This window comes from Otolemur garnettii, unplaced genomic scaffold (genome assembly GCF_000181295.1).
Source record: "Otolemur garnettii isolate 467f Iridium unplaced genomic scaffold, OtoGar3 scaffold00070, whole genome shotgun sequence".
Lineage (NCBI taxonomy): Eukaryota > Metazoa > Chordata > Mammalia > Primates > Galagidae > Otolemur > Otolemur garnettii.
In genome coordinates, this window is record NW_003852465.1 from 8,207,956 (window position 1) to 8,227,798 (window position 19,843).

Sequence of the window (19,843 nt, forward strand, 5' to 3'; positions counted from 1 at the left end):
AAAAAAAAAAAAAAAAAAAAAAAAGAATGTGTTGTGAGATCCTTGGGCAAACTTCAAATTCTCTGGGCGTTTGCACTCTAGGTTGGAAAATGAGAGGTTTGGACCATGCAGTCTCATCTGAGGTCCCTTTCTTGTACCGTCCTCCATAAAGCCTGAGTGTGTTTAGGTGCAGGAGGTTATGCTGACTTGAGACCCGCATGCATTTCTGGCACAGAGTAGAGGCTCCTCACGAAACCTCAGTTCTCTTCTCTTCCCCTGATCCCCCCCACCATGTTCCATGATCCTGAAGAAGACATAGGGTACAGAGAGGGTGAAAGAGTAACTGTGTGGACACTGACAGGAAATGCTGAGAAGCCCCTTAAGTGTGGCATTCCCACTTCCAGGTTGCAGACATGAAACTTGGGCATCTGGTCTACTCTGACCAACAGAGGAAGAATTGGCCTCTTTGGTTCTCTGGAAAACAACACTTCCTCCTCCCACCTGCACAGTCTTAACATTTCTGCCCATGAGAGTCTTCAAGTCCTTTTGAAGGCCCTGGGGAGACCCTATGCCACCTGTGGGCTTATGTAGGGCCTTGTGCCTGCCTCCCAGTGCTGGGGCAGCTGTTCAGGAGGGCAGGGCTGGGAGCAGGGACGCTTGGCACGGGGGCCCAGCAAACAGACCTCCTGGCCAAGGCTTGCAGAGTGCTGACGGCAGGAGTGGGCACCAGGGCCCTCGGCCTGTAGCTACTTGCTTGGTGCGTGTGCTGCCAGGGCATCTGCCTACAGAGCTGAGGAGTTTCATAAGAGCAGGGAAAGGAACCAGAACCCCAGAGCGAGTGAGTTCCAGGCTTCAAGAAAGGCCCATGGGCCCAGGCCCCTCAGGTAGCAGGAGGAGGAGAAAAGTTGGTGGAGGATGTGGACGCCTGGTGCCACAGGCAAGGCTGGAAAGGGAAGCCTACTGCAAAGATGGAGCATCCCTCCATAGCTGAGGAAAACCCTACCAGGAGGGGGGCTGGGAGGAGACCACGCCCCGGAGACTGACTCACCTGCCTCAAGAGCTGCCAGCACTCCTCCCATGGAGGGTGGCTGCCCAGACCCTACAGGGTCACACAGGGTAGGAGTGGAAGGGGCAGAGGGCACCCCAGGGAAAGGCAGGGTGTAAGGCCCTGGCATGGGGAATCCGAGATTATGTATCTGAACTTTCCTGCTTACCTGAGAGGTGAGGAAGAGGAGATGGTGACACTGGAGCTTGGGAGGCCTGGCACTCCCAGTCACACACAGGTGTCTACGGGCTTGGTCCTCAGCCTTACTGGACTTTGCTACACTGTTCTACAATGCCATTACCCTGTTCAGGACCTCTTCCTGGCTCGTGTTGCTTACCGTGTCCAAACCAAAGTCAAGGCTGTCTGTGACTTGGCTTCTTCTAGCTTTCTAACCACAATTTCTCAGTGCCTCTGGACAGGGCTTCTGCACTAGGCACGCTGGCATCACTGACCTGTGACCATGACCTGTGGCTACTTGCCACTGCATTTCTACCTATGCTGGAGCCTGTCCAGCTGGGTCTCCCCATGTGCTCTATAGGTTCTTCAGTGCCCAGCGCCAGCCAGTCCTCTTTTGCATGAAGCCTTCCGGGATTGCCCCCATGGGCACCAAGCCTCATTTTTTATGCCTACTGCATATGTAGTCTTTCTCTGCACATACTGGCACCCACTTGTCTTCCACTCCGTAAGACTCATGGTTACTACAGCTTCAATGAACGCCCACAAAGAGAGCCTAAGAAGTCCCAGGTCTCCTCCCTAGACTGCAGGTTACCTTTTTTTTTTTTTTTTTTTTTGAGACGGAGCCTCAAGCTATCCCCCTGGGTAGAGTGCCATGGCATCACGCTCACAGCAACCTCCAACTCCTGGGCTCAAGTGAGTCTCCTGCCTCAGCCTCCCAAGTAGCTGGGACTACAGGCGCCCGCCACAACGCCTGGCCATTTTTTGGTTGCAGCCATCATTGTTGTTTGGCGGGCCTGGGCTGGGGATTCGAACCCGCCACCTTAGGTGTATGTGGCTGGCGCCTTAGCCACTTGAGCCACAGGCGCCAAGCCGACTGCAGGTTACTTAAGGGCAGAGCCCACATCTTATGATTCTTATATTTCTCCCACAAAGTCTAGGAGAAGGGGGATGCTTGGATGGTCCCTTGCTCTATAGTCTGACCCCAGACATCAAGCACATCAACTCAGATGGCACCTACTATGTGTGAGTCACTTTCTTGGCTCAGGAGAGTCCTGAGCACTGCCTGTGCCCTGCATCAAGGGGCATGGTGCACTTGACGCCAGCCCATCAGATAACCAAGCTGAACTGTGCTCTCTCATCTTGATAATTGTGAGTGAAACACTTTCAAGACAGAAAACCTTGTAATGGGACACTTTTAACATCATATAGTCAGGCACAGTGGCTCATGCCTATAATCCTAGCACTCTGGGAAGCTGAGGCAGGTGGGTCACCTGAACTCACCAGCCTGAGCAAGAGTGAGACCCTGTTGTGGTGTATGCCTATAGTTCCAGATCCTCAGGAGGCTGGGGCAGGAGAATCACTTGAGTCCAGGGGTGTGAGTTTGCTGTAAGCTAGAATGTCATGACACTCTTGCCTGGGGTAACAGAATGACACTCTGTCTCAAAAAATGAATGAATGAATGAATCAATAAATAAATACAACAACAACAAAAACCAAAGAAAAATTTTAAAAATTGTATAATTCTTTTCCTGATTGTCTCAAGCTGCATTTTGTGGGACATAGTTACAACCCCAGTGCTGTCTGGGATTCTTTGCCCTCCATCGTGTGGCTCAGCCTGTACTGCTCTGGAGTTCTTCAGCTACTTTTCATAGCTTTCAGTGTTTGGCTGTGTGTTATCCCTTCTTATTGGTGCCCGCTTCTAGAAGTGTGCTTTTCTCCACCTTAAGAGTTATTTCTGGGCTTGGCGCCTGTAGCACAGTGGTTACAGCGCCAGCCACATACACTGTAGGTCATGGGTTTGAACCCAGCCTGGGCCAGCTAAACAACTACAACAAACAATAGCCAGGCGTTGTGGCAGGCACTTGTAGTTCAGCTATTTGGGAGGCTGAGGCAAGAGAATCGCTTAAGCCCAAGAGTTTGAGGTTGCTGTGAGCCTTGATGCTGTAACACTCTACTGAGGGTGACATAGTCATAAAAAAAAAAAAAAAGAAAGAAAGAAAGAAAGAAAGAAAGTTATTTCTGATCTGCTGGGAGCTAGAAATTCTGGTGATCAGGTTTGATGTAATAAAAAGATAATATTAATAATCATGGATAACAGAGTTTTTCTATGTACCAGGCACCATTCTGCATGCTTGTTGTTATTAACTTATATATTTAGTCCTCATCACAACATTTAAAACAGGTACTATTGTTATCACCATTTAGCAGATGTGGGAACTGAGGCCCTAATAGGCCATGTGTCTTCCTCAAAGTCACTGAGTTAACAGGGGTGGAAATGGTATTCAGACTTGGATAATCTGGTTCTGCAGCCAATGATCATAGCCACTACCCTATACTGCATCTAAATATAAGCAGTTATAACTGTTCAGTAGGACCTGGCTCTTAGCCATGCTGTCCTGACCCACAAGGGGCTCCAATCCCTAGGAAGAGTGTGAAAATGAAATGAAGAAGCAAAGCTCTTAAAGGATTTATTGTCAAAAGACCCAGAAGATGGGGCGGCACCTGTGGCTCAAAAGAGGAGGGCGCCAGCCCCGTATGCTGGAGGTGGCAGGTTCAAACCCAGCCCTGGCCAAAAAAACTGCAAAAAAAACCCCCAGAAGATTCATGGTGAATCTTGCAACATTGCTCTCTTCCCAGTCACTTGTACCAAATAGCAACCACCATCTTCTGTGTGGGTAATGGAGAAGCTGAGATCTACTGGTTTCAAATAGGGTCACCCAATCACAGGCCTCCCAAAAGGCAACATTGTTGGAGGATTAAATCTTAAGCCCCTCACATATGCAGATGCTGTTGTGATTTATGAAATAATTTATTTCAAGGGGTTATTAATTTCATAGGAAATTTTTTATCATTTTTTCAACAAATTGATACTAATATGTCATTACTATCATGTTGAAAGACACATATATCAAAGTGAAAACACTGCCCTAGATTAAGAGAAAATTGTCTCTTAGCCTGAAAGAACATTTGCTGGGCTCGCCAATGAATACGGAGAGGAGAGAGCTTTGGCATGGGGACTTTGTAAAATTTACATGGGTGCTTGGTAGCTTTTGTGACTTCCTTCTAAGTTCCTTGTTGAATGTGAAATAACTGCAAGTTTTTCCATGCTAGAAGTGTTTCCTGCCTAACAAAGTTGAGAATCAAGTTGGAAAGTCAAGACCTGCAAACATAAACAATTTAAAAATATTTCAAGATGCCCAGGGTGGCCTAAGGACACCAGGGAAGAGGACATAAAATTTTTCCAAACAAATAACACAGTTAATATCAGGTTTGAGAGAATCTTACTGATCTATAGACCAAACAAAGATACAAAGAAACATGATGGGGAGCTAATATTCATTTGACGTGTACTGATTGAGCACCTGCTATGTGCCAGGTGCCATGCTAATGCTAGGAAAGAAGACTTACGTCTGTTAAAACAATAAGCAAGTGAACATAATAGGTGGCTCAGTGTGCAACAGATGTAGTATAAGCAAGAAGCTAGAACGTGGCCGGGCGATGTGGCTTACGCCTGTAATCCTAGCACTTGGGAGGCCAAGGCGGGTAGATTGCCTGAGCTCACAGGTTTGAAACCAGCGTGAGCCAGAGGGAGACCTCATCTAAAAATAGCTGGGTGTTGTGGCAGGCGCCTGTAGTCCCAGCTACTTGGGAGGCTGAGGCAAGAGAATCTCTTGAGCTCCAAAGTTTAAGATTGCTATGAGCTATGACACCACAGCACTCTACCTAGTGTGACAGCTTGAGACTCTGTCTCAGAAAAAAAGAAAAAAGAATTTAGAACTTAACTGTGAAATTTCTTGGGTGTTAAGGGCATAAAGTTAATGAGGACTTGAAGAAAAAAAGTAATTTTCAATGGGAACAAATGTGTCTTCAGCACATCTCATGGGGCTCCAGGAAGTGCCTGGAAATGCACTTTGGAGTGAGTTCTGACCCACTGGGTTACCCAAAGCCCCTTGCTGCTCTTCACCATGAACACAGAGCTCTCTGTCAGGACCAGGGAAGGTAGGAGGACACACAGAGCTGAATTCTAGCCCCGGGTCAGCCCCAGGATTTCTGACTCCAATCCCGATGCTTTACCTTTCTACCTTTCTGAATTCCAGACGTTCCTCCTATTCCAAGTTACGGGGCGGTTGCCCTCATGGGGACTCTGGCAGCAGTGCCTTACTGAACCCCCATGGTGAAACTCCATGCCCTGTTTTATGGGCCCAGACTCCCAGCCCTGCATAGGCCTTGTGCTTTGCAGAAACAGGGGCTGTGCGAGCTGCACCTGTTCACGTCCACGAGGTGCTGCGTGCTGAGCAGGCCCCATGAGGCTGTGTGCAAGGCCCCACAGGCACTCCCTGCCTCACTCTCTCCAGGATAAACACTGCAGTTGGGCTGGGCAGGACTGGGGTAGGCGCTGTACGTGTCTAGGCCTGTGCCTGCCTGTGAGAGTGAGGACGAGAAAGCTTGGGAACTCCTCCCAGGGCTGCCAGGGCTGGCTAGGGAGCGGGTGTGTCAGTGAGGAGTCGAGACCCACAGGAGAGAAGCCTCGGCCCAGGCTGAGGAGGAGGCCCAAAGTGAGGGCCTCTACTCCACCTCACCTTGGCCCAAAAAGAGAGAATCACTTTTCCCATTAAGGAAGAAATTTCCCATCCCTTAAGCCCCATCCTGTGACTGTTTCCCTGTTTCTGACACATCTTCTTGGTACCTGTCTTCTCTCTATCCCTCAAGAAAGGTCCCATAGCCAGGAAGGCCTGCATCTGGGCACCCCTGCTAAGATGCTTCAGGCCCACCGCTGTCAAGGCCTGGGCTCTGTCCTCAGTCCTCAGCCAGGTGGGGGTCTGGGTGCAGATGTAGATAGCAACAATGACAGGGGTGGATTAGGGGTGAGTGTACAGAAGGCACCCCTGCCAGGCTGGGCCAGTGGTTTGCTCCAGCCCAGGGACAGCCTGGAGAGCCCCTCTCAGAATCTGCTGAATTCAATGGCTACTTTGGCTACCAAATAACTGTCCCACAGCTCCAATGCAAAGTCCCAGTGTTGTAACTCTGCCATGTTGGACAGGAAGTCCTACGAAGTCACACCATTTCCTCCATTTGGATTCAGAGGGCCATGCTAGAGCCCCAGTGCCTCTCCCCCGCAGACTTGGTCCCCTGCTCTTCCCTGGGCACCAGCCTGCAAATCCGCTCAGGGGGCCAGCGTGGCTGGCAGGCTCCATTGGGGTGGAGCACCGATGCCAGCTATGCTCTGAGTATTCATTCTCCCCATCACACCTGCCGTTCCCAAACACTCTCTCTTCCAAAGTCCAGAGAGCTGTGGAGTCCTCAAGCCTCGTTTTTCTCCAGGTGCAGGGATAAAGAGGCTATGGGAATATGATGCTGTCCTGGAGGAAGATTCTCCAGGGGTCCTCACACTTTTTAAACAGGGGGCCAGTTTACTGTCCCTCAGACCATTGGAGGGCCAGACTGCAGGCCCCAGGATGAATCAGCTGCTAAGCAGGACAGGCAGCAGCGGCAAAAACACCCGGCAGACTGGATAAATGTCCTAGGCGGGCTGCATGTGGCTCGTGGGCCATAGTTTGAGGATGCCTGATTCTCACTATGGAGGACAATCTCTTGAAAGCTACCCCTATCTCTCCCTCCTCTTAAGCCTTACTCTGGAGGAGTCCTCCCAGGGTCTCTGAAACACACACAGAGCTCCTAGAGAGGCATGGAAGGACAGATCAGTGCATTGGACCCTGGAGTTCCAGTCCCTCCTGCTTCCACCTGCAGGTCCTACCCATGCCCCAGCCAAAGACACTGGTGACTACAGAGGCAGAGAGGAAGACGTGCCTACCCAAATCCACACGGCAGGGCCAAGGCCCTCTCCTGACCGGACCCCCGCCCCTGGGGCACTCACACTCCTTCATCATGCCGATGTCCACACAGCGCTTCAGCCGGCAGGCCTGGCAGTGGCGCCGGTTGTCCTTGGTGATGCGGCAGTCCCCGTTGAAGGGACAGGTGAACAGAGCCTTCCGCTTCATGCTTCGCCTGCAGAGAGAGCACACATCCCACCCTGGGTCACCGACCTTCTAGCTCCTCAGCCCTGGCTGTGGAGAACCGCCTGCCGGGGCTGTGACCAGAGACACCTGCCCATGCAGCCCCCAGACCTTTCTTCCCAGCCACTGGCTATGATCACTACCAGGCTGGGCGCATCCCACCCCACCCCTCCTCCTCCTTGCACTGCCTGCTCAGCTCCATCATGGCTTGTACGTACTTTCATGATCTCTCTTCCTTCCCTCTTAAGAATTACACAGGAAATACACAAGTAAATTTTCCTAGTAAAAGTGTGTTAAAATACTGCATAGTAGCCCTCACAATGTCTTATAATGAGTCACAGTGAGAGGCAAGGATGCTAGTCTCAGCATTGTCTTCCAGAGTCCAAGAGATCTGTGAGTAGAACACTCCTGCTTCCAGAGATAGACTTGTGCACAGAAGGGAGAAAAGGCCCACGACATAGCTCCAGATACCCAGAAATCCTGCCCAGAAAGGGAAGAGGCCGGACGAGCAAGTGGGAGCTCTGAAGTCTGGCCTTGGCTTTCTATAAGGTAGAGAAAACAATGACTATATAAGAACAGAAAACTTCTAAAGGGATCTTTGCTAGGAAGCCAGTACCACTGTATTTTACATAAAACTGTGTGTGCGCGTGCACCCTTGCATGCATGGCAGGCATGAGGGCTCATTTCCTAATTCTAAGACTCTGCCCCACTGCCAGCCACACCATGTGGGCTTTGGGGGTCTGCATAACGGGCACCACCGTTATGCTTCTCATCACCTGTCCTAGAGGCTTCTGTTACTCCTCCCAACTCCACCAGGGACAGGTACCACTTTTTTTGCCCCAATGCAGGTAACATATTTCTCTGGGGAAAGATGGTGGCAAAATCATCTTCTGCATGAGCAGCAGCATCTTCCAACGAACTGCTGAGTGTGGAAGAGCCCAGATCGTAGAAGCAAAGGCCCAGCCACAACCCTTTCCTTCCCAGAAATGAGCTAGTGACATTGCCTTCTCCAGATGTCAGACACTAATTATGATTCTTGGTAAAACAAAAAGGATTCCCTGTTCATGTTCATGAGAACACACACGATTTAGGACAATTGTGCTCATTAGTATTCAGATATGCTGCAACAAGGGGACAGTTGGGGACCAAACTGATCTGGCTCATGGAATAGTGGAGAAGAGACCAGAGTAAGGCTCTGTTGGCAGTCACAGTCAGACTCTTCAATCAGTAGGGGACCAGGAGACAGTTAGCATAACCCCCTTAGTTTATAGATGGGACTACCAAGGTTGAGAAATTGATCAGTCAGGCTATTCAACAAAAAGGTTCCTAGGTCTGAAAGTCTTAGGGACCTGATGACCCAGTGGTTGAGGAAGCAACTGCTGTTGGTTTTGGACATTGGCTCTGGAACCCTCCTGTGACACCTTCATCACTCAGGTACCAGCAACAGAGCAGGGCTGCAAGGAGGTTGAGGGGTCCCAGGCTATCAGGGGTATGGAACCCCACGTCTATTTTGCCTCAGGCCCAGTCATGCCTCTGCAGTAAATAGCCAGAGAGACACTTTTGTGCCAGGCTTCTGTTCACCTTTACAGAAATAAGAGTTTTCCCTGGCACCTCTATACCTCTACCGCAGCGTGCTAGAGGGACAGGAGAATATGAAAGTAGCTTGGGCACTGCTAGGGCCCCCAGGCATGAGATCTAGTCATCCCCACAGGCACATTTATTTATATATTCCAGGATGTGAGATTGGCAACCCTCCTTTCCTTCTTCCCCTCCTCTCTACCTGTTACCACAAAGGCTCAGGCCCCAGAATGCCCCTCAATCTCTAAGCAGCTCTCAACCTGTGGGTCAAGACCCACAGGAACTGTATTAAAGGGCCGCGGCATTAGGAAAGTTGAGAACCACTGCTCTAAAGCTACTCAATCACCAGAAGCTTCTAATTCAGAATGAATTCTCATTTATTTTCTTTTTGTTTTTTAACAACCAGGCATCTTGCCCAGGGGCTGAGGGACTGTTCTATCCTGCCACCCACTGTCTACTGTGGCTCAGAGCTTTCCTGCTAAGCCTCCAGGACTGCGGGCACCAAAACCACACATCGCCCACTGAGTCCAGTGGGCACCTCCAGAGATAATGAGTCAAAGCCTCTCACCAGCCCTGAGCTGGGGGCTGTGATCTTCCCGAGGACCCAGGACAGAGGAAGCCCTAGTGCCCTTCAGAGGCCCACCTGTAGGCTCCAGGGGTCCTGCCTCTGACCCTCTCTGGTGGGCAGCTCCCTAAACTACAAGGGTGCCAAGAAATAGATTTTGGCACTTTACCATCTTTTGTTTATCTTTCTCATGTTGTTTTAAAATCTGAAGCCCAATTTCAGGATTCTACACACCAAAAGTTTGGTGATAGCTGCTGGGTTCAACGTTGCCTAACAATAGGAATGGACTCTTAAGAGGCTAGGAGTGGGAATAAAAAAATAACATAGAGCTGGGTTAAAAGAAAATAGTGGGGCGAGGAGGGCTTAAGAGTCATAGCATGAAGTACAAGAGTATTGAAAATGGAGAAGAAAATACCATCAAACTCTGAAGAGGGGGGCCAGTGTTCAGGGGTCCCTCCCACAACACAGATACCTTAGGTGTGTCTGGACTAGCGTGGCTGTTTGCTGGGCCATAGCTCCCGTTGGCTCTGAGGTCCTGTCCTTCCTTGTTCTGCGCCTTCTAAGGGCACTTCCACACATGGCATTTAGTATCTGCCCAGCCCTGGCTCTGTGCTTTGTCCCTCACCCCACCCTGCTTTCCTCCCAATGCTAATTGCGTATGAACTGGTTTGGTTTTGAGAAAACAAGAGCCTTGGGTTTCCATGGGAGCCATTTCCTCGGCTGCTCTCTGAGTTTGAACTCTGTCATCCCCTGCATGGTTGGCAATTACACCCTGCTCGGGAAGGGCAGTAAGTAAGGGTGGTGCAACCGAGCTAAATATAGATGCAGTTTCTAGAAAGCCAGAGGTGAGAGAGGGCATTGACGGACTCTCCTGCCAGAGACCAATTTATCAAAACACAAAAGAGACAAGAAGCTCACAGAAGCTGCAAGTGCCTGGGGCCAGGGCCTCAGGCCTGGGACAGTGGGGCCTTTCTCCAATAGGTGGCCTCTGCCAGCAGAGACACACCTTGTATAACTCAAGCAAGGGGTCAACTTCCCCCTCAGGGCTCTATCTCCACTGCAGCTGAGTGTCACCAGAAATCTCCATGCCTGGCCAGGATACAGGAGCTAGATGGAGCACCTGATCATAATGGCCTATGTGAGGCCGTAGGAAATGATAACATTTCACAACGCATATGTGTGGAAGCTATGGAGTTGTACACCTAAAATATATGCCACTTCTATGTGTCACTTACATCCTAATAAAGCTGGAGGAAACATCAAAGCAAGACCTGTGTCACCTGTTTGGGGCCTCTGATTTGCATGGGGCAAGGGCAAGGAGTTCTCAGCAGGTGGGCTTAAAACAGCCTTATGCAAATTGACCAAGGGACTGGGAAAAAATTAAAATAAAAATAAAAGCTTTAAAGGAAGGGTAAACACTGTAGTAAGGAGCACAGGCTTCTTTTTATTATTCACTTTAGCTATATGAACCAAACAGGTTAGATACAGAGGCCCTTTAACACAGTAATTCATTTCTGGGACTTTATTTTGTGGGTAGATCAGTTTGGAGCGTGGTCTGCTGCAGCACTGTCTGGAGAAGCCAAAGACTGAACCTAAATGCCTATCAAGGCATTTCGTTTATCATGTTAGAGAACTTCCATGGCTCGGCCCCCTGTGGCTCAAGCAGCTAAGGCGCCAGCCACATACACCTAAGGTGGAGGGTTCGAATCCAGTCTGGACCCGCCAAACAACAATGATGGCTGCAACCAAAAAATAGCTGGGCGTTGTGGCAGGCACTTGTGGTCCCAGCTACTTGGGAGGCTGAGGCAGGAGACTCGCTTGAGCCCAGGAGTTGGAGGTTGCTGTGAGTAGTGAAGCCATGGCACTCTACCCAGGGTGACAGCTTGAGGCTCTATCTCAAAAAAAAAAAAAAAAAAGAGAACTTCCAGTCACAGCAATGGGACTGGGAAAAGGCGAGGAAGAAGGCTGAGATGGGAACTAGCCTGAAGAAACGTTCTTTAGTAGATAAGGCAAGATGCAGAAGGGACGACGGTATACTGCCATCTACCCCCATCTGCGTGTGCGTGTGTGCGCACACACACTCATGTAATCTGGCTGTGAACACGGTGAATTGGTAACAGTGATAGCTCCCGGGAGAAGGTAAAGAACGGAGAATTGGGTTCAGTAGGAGACTTACTTTTGAACCGTATGCTTTTAAAAACCATATACAGACATTACTTCAAAAAATTCACTGGCCTGGCACAGCGGCTCACTCTTGTAATCTTAGCACTCTAGGAGGCTGAGGTGGATGGATTTCTTGAGCTCAGGAGTTCAAGACCACTCTCAGCAAGAAAAAGATACAGGCTCTACTCAAAACAGAAAAGAAAAATTAGCCAGGTGTTGTGGCAGGCACCTGTAGTCCCAGCTACTAGGGAGGGTGAGGCAAGAGGATCTCTTGAGCCCAAGAGTTTGAGGTTGATGTGAGCTAGGCTGATGTCACAGCACTCTACCCAGGGCAACAGAGTAAGACTCGATCTCAAAAACAAAAATTCATATCCCTAGAAATATTTGAAGAATAAAAATGAAATACAGGCTTTGGTTCGACTGATCTGCCTGAGTTTAAATCTTAATGCATAACCTTGGGCAAATTCCCTAACCACCCCATGCCTGAATTTCCACATATATAAAATGGAAACAACCCTACAGAGGGGGCTGTTGTGAGAATTAATTAATGAAAAGGGGAATAGGACAAAGGGAGCACCAAGTAAAGGGAAGGGAGAGAAACTGGCAGGGAGAGGCCATGGCCAGGACTACTGAGGAGTGGCCACAGACTTCAACCATTACGGTGAGATACTGAACTCTACAAGCAGATGCCAAGTTTTGTATGTTGTTCCCAATGTCTAGCCCCACAGACCACTGTCCTGTCCTGGTGAGCACCAGCAGCTCCTCCTGAGTGTCCAACTGATCCAAAGCTCTCGGAGCTCCCCAACCAGCCCCTCCTCGTCCACACCTGATGTTTAATGCCTTCTGTTTAATGCCTCTTTCTAGAGACTCCTGCCAACACCCTTTCCAGCTTCCATGATAAAAAGAGGAGTAAAAGATTGTCTGTCCTTAGAAACTAGGACACTATCAAGGGATGATGATACTAGCTATCACCACTGAGGGCTTTCTATGTTAGTACCTGACATAGTATCTCTGATACGCTCAACATTTCAGAGTAGATACTATCCCTGTTTTACAAGTGATACAAGAAGGTGCAGAAAGCTAAGTAACTTGCTTAATGTCACACAGCTAACAAGTGTAAAAGCTGGAAATACTATTATTGTTGTTATTATTATTATTTTGAGACAGAGTCTCATTCTGTTGCCCAGGCTAGAGTGCTATGGAGTCAGCCTAGCTCGCAGCAACCTCAAACTTCTGAGCTTACGCAATTCTCCTGCCTCAGTCTCCTGAGCAGCTGGGACTACAGGTACCTGGCTAATTTTTCTATTTTTAGTAAAGGCAAGGTCTTAGTCTTGCTCAGGCTGGTCTCTAACTCCTGAGCTCAAGGGATCTTCCTGCCTCAGACACACAGAGTGCTAGGATTACAGGCATGAGCCACTGCACCCAGCCAAAAGCTGAAATTAGAATTGAGATCTGTTTGGCCTCAAAGAATCGGGTTTTCTTATATACCATGGTCCTCATCACAAATCTACCATCTCTCAATCCAAGCTAGAGCAGCAATAAAAAACATGTCTCCTCACCTCTTGGGGGCAAGACACAATTATAAGAGGGACTTCACTAACAAATGCAATCAGTGTAACCTGGTTTTTTGTACCCTCAATGAATCCCCACCAATAAAGAAAAGAAAAAGACAAAACAACAACAACAAAAAAAAAAAACCACACCTCCTCCAAGTCCAGCGCATGAACCAGAGGCTATTTGAAGGACTCCGTAGGACCAAGAAGCCACCGGGATACTGGCAATCTCTAGATGGATGGTTTGGAAGTAATGTCTGGCCATGCTCTCCACTAGCTCTATGTTGCCTAAGTACAGAGAAGAGGATTCCGAATGTGTGCAGAGAGAGAATTCACCTCTGGTTAGAGTTCTGAGTTCCTAGAGACATGACCAAAAGGAAATGTAAGATCCCCTACACATCCCTACAGCCAGCTGTCTTTCTTGACAACTCCAACGACTTTTCCTTTCCAAATATTCTGGCTTCCTCTACCAAAACTTTTGAACATTACTTTTGGACCATTCACAGATAGCCCCATTCATTCTTTTTCATTTGCGGATGATTAGCTGCCAAGCCAACCTGGACAAAGTTCTCTCCAGCAACACCGATTTCTTGGTGACTCATTTACTTGTGCCCATAGAACACCCCGTGTGGCTGTTCCTCCCCTTTTCTCTATTTACTCTGCCTTTAAGCACTTTGAGTCTTAAATTGCTGGATATTTGTCCCATTTCTTTGCTTCTCTTCACATCAATGTTCCTAGAAGAGCAAAAAATGCCCCAGCAGAGTGACCTTTCTGAGTGCCAGAACATTCCTTTTGTTCCTGGATCCAGCCTGCCTTTTGCCCTCTGCACTCCACAAGACCCGTGATTAACAAGGTCCCTGAGAACCATGGGGCTGGCAAACAAAAACACATTTCTCCACACTGCCTCTGTTAGCTTGGAGCACGCAGCACAGGGAGACGACATATGGGAACCACTTTAAACAGCACAATCACCAACAAACCCCACAAAATACAGAAGACATAGACTAAATAGACTGTGAGAAGGACACTTGTTTGTAGTAGGAGAGCTGAAAAGGAAGGCAGGCCGCCACCTGCTCGACCTCAGCGGAGGAGATGCGCTGCCGCGATGCAAATGCTTCCCTGCTCTGCCCATGTGCACGGGTGACCACAAAAGCACTGCCAGTATTGATTTTGGTAAATTTTAGCAAATAGGGAAATTTGCAAATGCAGAATTCATGAGTAATGAGGATCAACGTGTGTGTGTTATTTATATATCAAATGAAATTCAAGCCAAAAGACAGAGATGTGTTTGCTCTTTAGGAAGTACAGCCCAGACTATCCAGACAGGGATAGTAAAGATTCAGGTAGGCTCAGGACAGGGTAATAAGACAAATGCAGCCTGCAGCCATAGTGCCAGGCCTCACAGGCAGTGGCTGTGACTGTCAGTCAGCAACAGATTCTAAGGGGTCCTGTAGAGAGGGGCCAAGGATAGTCCATGGTAGTGTTTTTTGTGCTCACAAGCAACACAGCCAAAGTGTTGGTCTGCGGTGACATGCGTGTGTAAACACACGATCCCTATCCATTCTGCCATCTCCCACACTTGGCCTTGGGCATGAGGGGACTCGTCCTTTCTCCACCCAGATGCCTCACATGGTCCTGTCCTGAGGGTTCAGAGCCTAGTGGTATGTCTGAGAGCAGCAACCACAAGTGACAGGAGTTAGAGCCACTCTGCTGAAGAAATGACCTCCAACATGTCATAATCCAATCAGCAGCCACCTGAGGGTCCTATATCCCAGAGCTAGATCCCAGGAGATGGGTGGCCTGGGAAGGGTGATGGCATTTAGAGTCAGCTCAAGGCTGTTGGCCAATGAATTAACCAAATAGCTTCAAGAGCTGTTGGGGACATATTGGTGGCAGATTAACAAGCTATGACCTTTGGTGACAACTGCCACATTGCCTGTGCCTAGGCCATTGCTGGATCACAGATGTCCGTTCTAACCTGGGGAGGGAGGGAGTAAAGAAAACACAAATGAGGGTGGCTGGCTGGGTGGCTGCAGAGACTTGTGTTTATTTTATGAGGGCATGGTTCCACTGAGGGCAGCAGTAGTGGCCCACTGGGTCAAAAATAATGTACTTACATTGTTCCTAATGTTTTTCAAAGCACTTTTACATATGTCATCTCATTAATGCTCAGATAAGTCTATGTAGCAGTGGGCTCAGATATTGGCACACTCAGGGGGTTGGGTGAGTTAACTGAAACATGGTCAAGGTATTTGACGTCCATTCACTTATGGCCAGCACCTAGGGACGCATTTTTGATGGGTTCCACGGCAGGAACTGGGTCCCAACGTGCGCACCCAGGTTCCTTGTCCACTACCAGGCAGGAGACAGCTCCTCCATTCTCAGGCGCTGGCAGGTGAGGATCCAGGTGGCATCTGAGACACACAACTTGGGCTGTGGAAGGTCCACCCTGCAGGAAGTGTGGGTTTCCAGCCTAAGATACACAGATCCTAAAGCCAGCAGTGCTGTTGGTCTGACCCCCTGAGCTGGGAATATTTAACACCCACAGAAGTGCTCCTGCCTGGCAATTGCTCCAGGCCATGAGACTCTGGGGCTTCTGGTTCTTAGGGTAAAGGACGAGGGAGTCGAGACCCTACATTTACAGAGAGCCCCAGAGTCCCTGAGCCAGAGAAGTATGTACCACATGAGTCCCTGGCACTCTGATTCACTCTGCCCTCAAGGCCAGGTGGGCTCTTCTATTCACACAGGAGCCAGGCCAGACTCAGTGTGCTCATTCTGGACCTGAAATGCTCTTTCCTCACTTGACAGTCAGAGCCCTGACCTCCACTGTGCCACCTCCCACATGGACTGCTAGACAGACGCCATCTTCCTGCCGCCACCTTCCAACTACTCACTCTCCAATATTTGCCAGTGCTAATCCCTCATGTTTCCCAGTTCCAACCTGCAATCCATCCCTTTCCCATAATCCCTCCCTGGCTTTGGATGGGAAGCTCCTTGGGCTTTTCTGCGGCTTTCTCCACACCATTTTCACTTGGAATCCTAGGCTTACAAAAGGGGACAAGAGGTGCTGGGAGAGAAACTGGCCCTGATTGAACCAGATTGCTGGTACATTCCCGACCCCGCCTAGGCATTCTGGGGTGGGCTTTCAGGCCTGGACAGACAAGCCGTGAGTGAAGACATGGGCACAGATCAGGGTGCAGCTGGATCTAGTGGGGAGGTCTGCCCTGAAGCCAAGTTCCTGGGCTTCCCCAAAGACATGCCTATCTCATGGGTTGGGAGCCTGCGCTCATCAGCCGGGGAGGAGGTTCCCTCTGGAAGGACACACACATGGGTCAGCATGGGGGGGCTGTGCTCCAAGGGGTGACAGGAAGATGGAGACCCACACAAACCTCAGGAAGGCAATTTCTGAGAGGATCAGAGGCCACAGGTAGAGCTGGGAGTGGGGAGAGGATACCCCTGACCAAGCCGCTGTTGCTCCCACGGCCGTGAGAACTGCCATGCTCCACAGACACGGTGGGGGAAAAGACACGGAAAATGCAGGGGGTTTCTTCATGGGAACATCGCGCTTCCTTTCCCTCCCTTGTTCCTAGAGAAAGCCTCACCTGAAGAAGCCTTTGCAGCCTTCACAAGTCATAGCATTGAAGTGAAAACCTGTGGCCCGGTCTCCACACACTCCACAGATCCGGGGAACATTCCGGTCAAAGTCACCAGAGTCAGGCAGGGAAGTGCTGGCTGCCATCGCCTCCATCCCTGTAAGAACAGCAGGCAAGTCACAGCCAGAGCTAGAATCAGTGCCAGGATCTGCTGTCATCCTTAGTACCTACCCCACCCCCACTGCCCCACTGCCACCAGGGGGCTCAGCAAAGCTGGGCATCTCCCCAGGGCCCAGGCCTGGATGCAATATTTTTGGAGCACTCGTTACGTGGCTCTCTCCACTCCGCTATCTCAGAGCATTGCCCGGAACCAGATGCTGCATCTGCTGGGCTACTTTGGAAGAGGTGGCTAGCCTCGAAGTGCCCTGTCCCATCCTCGTCTGAGGAGGCATTTTACTTCTGGGGTGTGAGCAAGGGTCCTATGAATGGACATAATGCATGCCATGTGCTGGCTCTGCCTCAGTAGCAGACCCAACTCAGCTCAGGGGCCTCTCTCTGGCCCAGCACACTCTCCTAAAGAAAATGGGGGGCCCTCTCACAATTTCAGCCCCACCACACAGTGACAAACCCTCAGCTCCTTCAGAGGAATCAGGTGCCCAAGCCAGCACCCTGGGCATACAGCTCAGGACTAACAGGCACCTGCCACAATGTCCTGGTACCAAGGTGATCAAAATACATCCTCCCTTTTGTTTGTAATAATATTTAAAACATTAGTTTGGGGGCTGGATGCAGTGGCTCACACCAATAATCCTAGCACTCTGGGAGGCTGAGGCGGGTGGATTGCTGGAGGTCAGGAGTTCAAGATCAGCCTGAGTAAAGCTAGACTCTGTCTCTACTAAATATAGAAAAACTATCTGGGCATTGTGATGGGCACCTGTAGTTCCAGCTACTTGGGAGGCTGAGGCAAGAGGATTGCTTGAGCCTAGGAGTTTGAGGTTGCTGTGAGCTATGACACCATGCCACTCTACCAAGGGCAACACAGTGAGACTCTGTCTCAGGAAAAAAAACAAACATAGCTCACTGGTTAGAGCAGCAGCCACATGCTCTGGTGCTGGTGGGTTCAAACCCAGCCCAGACCTGCTAAACAAATAAATAACAACAAAAAAAAATAGCCACACATTGTGGCGGGCACCTGTAGTCCCAGCTATTAGGGAGGTTGAGGCAAGAGAACGACTTGAGTCCAAGAGTTTGAGGTTGCTGTAAGCTATGACACCACAGCACTCTACTGAGGATGACAAAGTGAAACATGGTCTCAATTTAAAAAAAAAAAAACTAGTTTCAATATCTTCCTGGGCCATGTGAATCATTTACAATTAACTAATTTTGTTTTAATGGCCATTTTTCATAAATAGACATTAGCATCTAGACGTGGATTTCACATTTGAGCAAAAGAGAGACAAGGAACACAATGTAACAGCTTTGGGAGGGCCTGCTTGGGAGGCAGCTGGTTTGCCTCTTCCATTAGGCAAATTGGGCCCTTGGCTTTGGCTGCTGCCTCTGATCTCAATCACTGACAGGCTCAGAGCTGACTCCAGGACATCTCAGGCCTCTGTAAAACTCTTTCAGACCCTGCTGCCTCCCAGTTCTCCCAGCTTCTTTTTTCTTTCTTTCTTTTTTTTTTTTTTTTTTTGAGACAGAGTCTCAAGCTGTCACCCTGGGTAGAGTGCCGTTGCATCACAGCTCATAGCAACCTCCAACTCTTGGGCTTAAGCAATTCTCTTGCCTCAGACTCTCAAGTACCTGGGACCACAGGTGCCTGCCACAATGCCCAGCTATTTTTTGGTTGTAGTTGTCCTTGTTGTTCGGTGGACTGGGCTGGATTCGAACCTGCCAGTTCCAGTGTATGTGGCTGGCGCCTTAGCCACTTGAGCTACAGGCACCGAGCCAGTTCTCCCAGTTTCATCTGAATCCTCACAAGAGATGTTATGGGTTGACCCAAGGTGAGAAGGTCCCTCAGGTCAGAAGAAAAATAAGAGAGAAAGCCAAGAATGAGGGGACAAGAGTCCCCTCCTCCAGCCCAGGGTATCATTTTCTCCTACTCCTAGGAGAGAGAGGTAGATTTTGGGGGTCCTGAGAGGCTCTGAGCTACTTTTCAATGCCAAGGTCCACGATCTCTGATCCAGGCTTTGTAATATCAAAGCTCATTAGAGTCTCATGTCATTTCCTTTTTGTACCTCCGCCTTTTGAATGAGGCCCAGAGATGCCCAAGCCTTGACACATCTCTAGCAACTACTACTGCCAAACGTGCAAGCCAAATACTTAATTTTTTAAAATTTCATAAAGAGATTTATGCCAAGAAAAGGAAATAGGGCAGATAAATAAGGACACGGTCTTGTCAGTCCTGAAAGGACAGAACAAGTCCTGGTCACAGACACGGGAGATCTCTTGACCTTCTCTTTCACCTTTACTTTTCCTGGAAACTTTAACATAATAGTGACACCATTGCCTACCCCTTTCACTGCTGGATTTACACTTGCTAAACTATAATGTTTATATATATATACAGAGGATGCCCAAAATGTATGTGTATATACATTTTAGGAAAGGAAAAAAACTATATTAAAATCATAGTACTCCGATGGTGCCCTTAGCTCAGTGGATAGGGCGCCGGCCATGTACACCAAGGCAGGCAGGTTTAAACCCAGCCCGGGCCTACTAAACAACAATGACAACTGCAACCAAAAAAATAGCCAGGCATTGTGGCAGATGCCTATAGTCCCAGCTACTTGGGAGGCTGAGACAAGAGAATCGCTTAAGCCTAAGAGTTAGAGGTTGTTGTGAGCTGTGCTGTGACATCACGGTACTCTACCCAGGGCGACGGCTTGAGATTCTGTCTCAGAAAAAATAAAATTGTGGCTTGGTGCCTGTAGCTCAGTGAGTAAGGTGCCAGCCACAGAAGCTGGAGGGTTCAAGTCCGGCCCAGACCTGCTAAACAACAATAACAACTGCAAACCAAAAAAATAGCCAGGCATTGTGGTGGGTGCCTGTAGTCCCAGCAAGGGAGTACAGACTTGGGAGGCTGAGGCAAGAGAATCACTTAAGCCCAAGAGTTTGAGGCTGCTGTGAGCTGTGACATCATGGCATTCTACCCAGGTGACAACTTGAGACTCTGTCTC

At 49.2% G+C, this 19,843-nt stretch overlaps 1 protein-coding gene across 3 annotated transcripts in view; it reads right to left on the reverse strand.

Moving 5' to 3' along the window:
• VDR (vitamin D receptor) overlaps positions 1 to 19,843 on the reverse strand; it is a 54,735-nt gene that overhangs the window by 13,377 nt on the left and 21,515 nt on the right. The window contains exons 2-3 of one of the 3 annotated variants that reach the window (XM_012807486.1): positions 16,536 to 16,824; positions 7,077 to 7,207 (exon numbers count right to left, since the gene is read on the reverse strand). In XM_012807486.1, coding sequence (XP_012662940.1) covers positions 7,077 to 7,207; positions 16,536 to 16,627 — 223 coding nt within the window. In that variant the 5' untranslated portion in view covers positions 16,628 to 16,824. Of the gene's footprint in view, positions 1 to 7,076; positions 7,208 to 16,535; positions 16,838 to 19,843 lie in introns of those variants that run through there. The other 2 variants (XM_003793570.2, XM_012807488.1) reach the window with 2 other exon arrangements.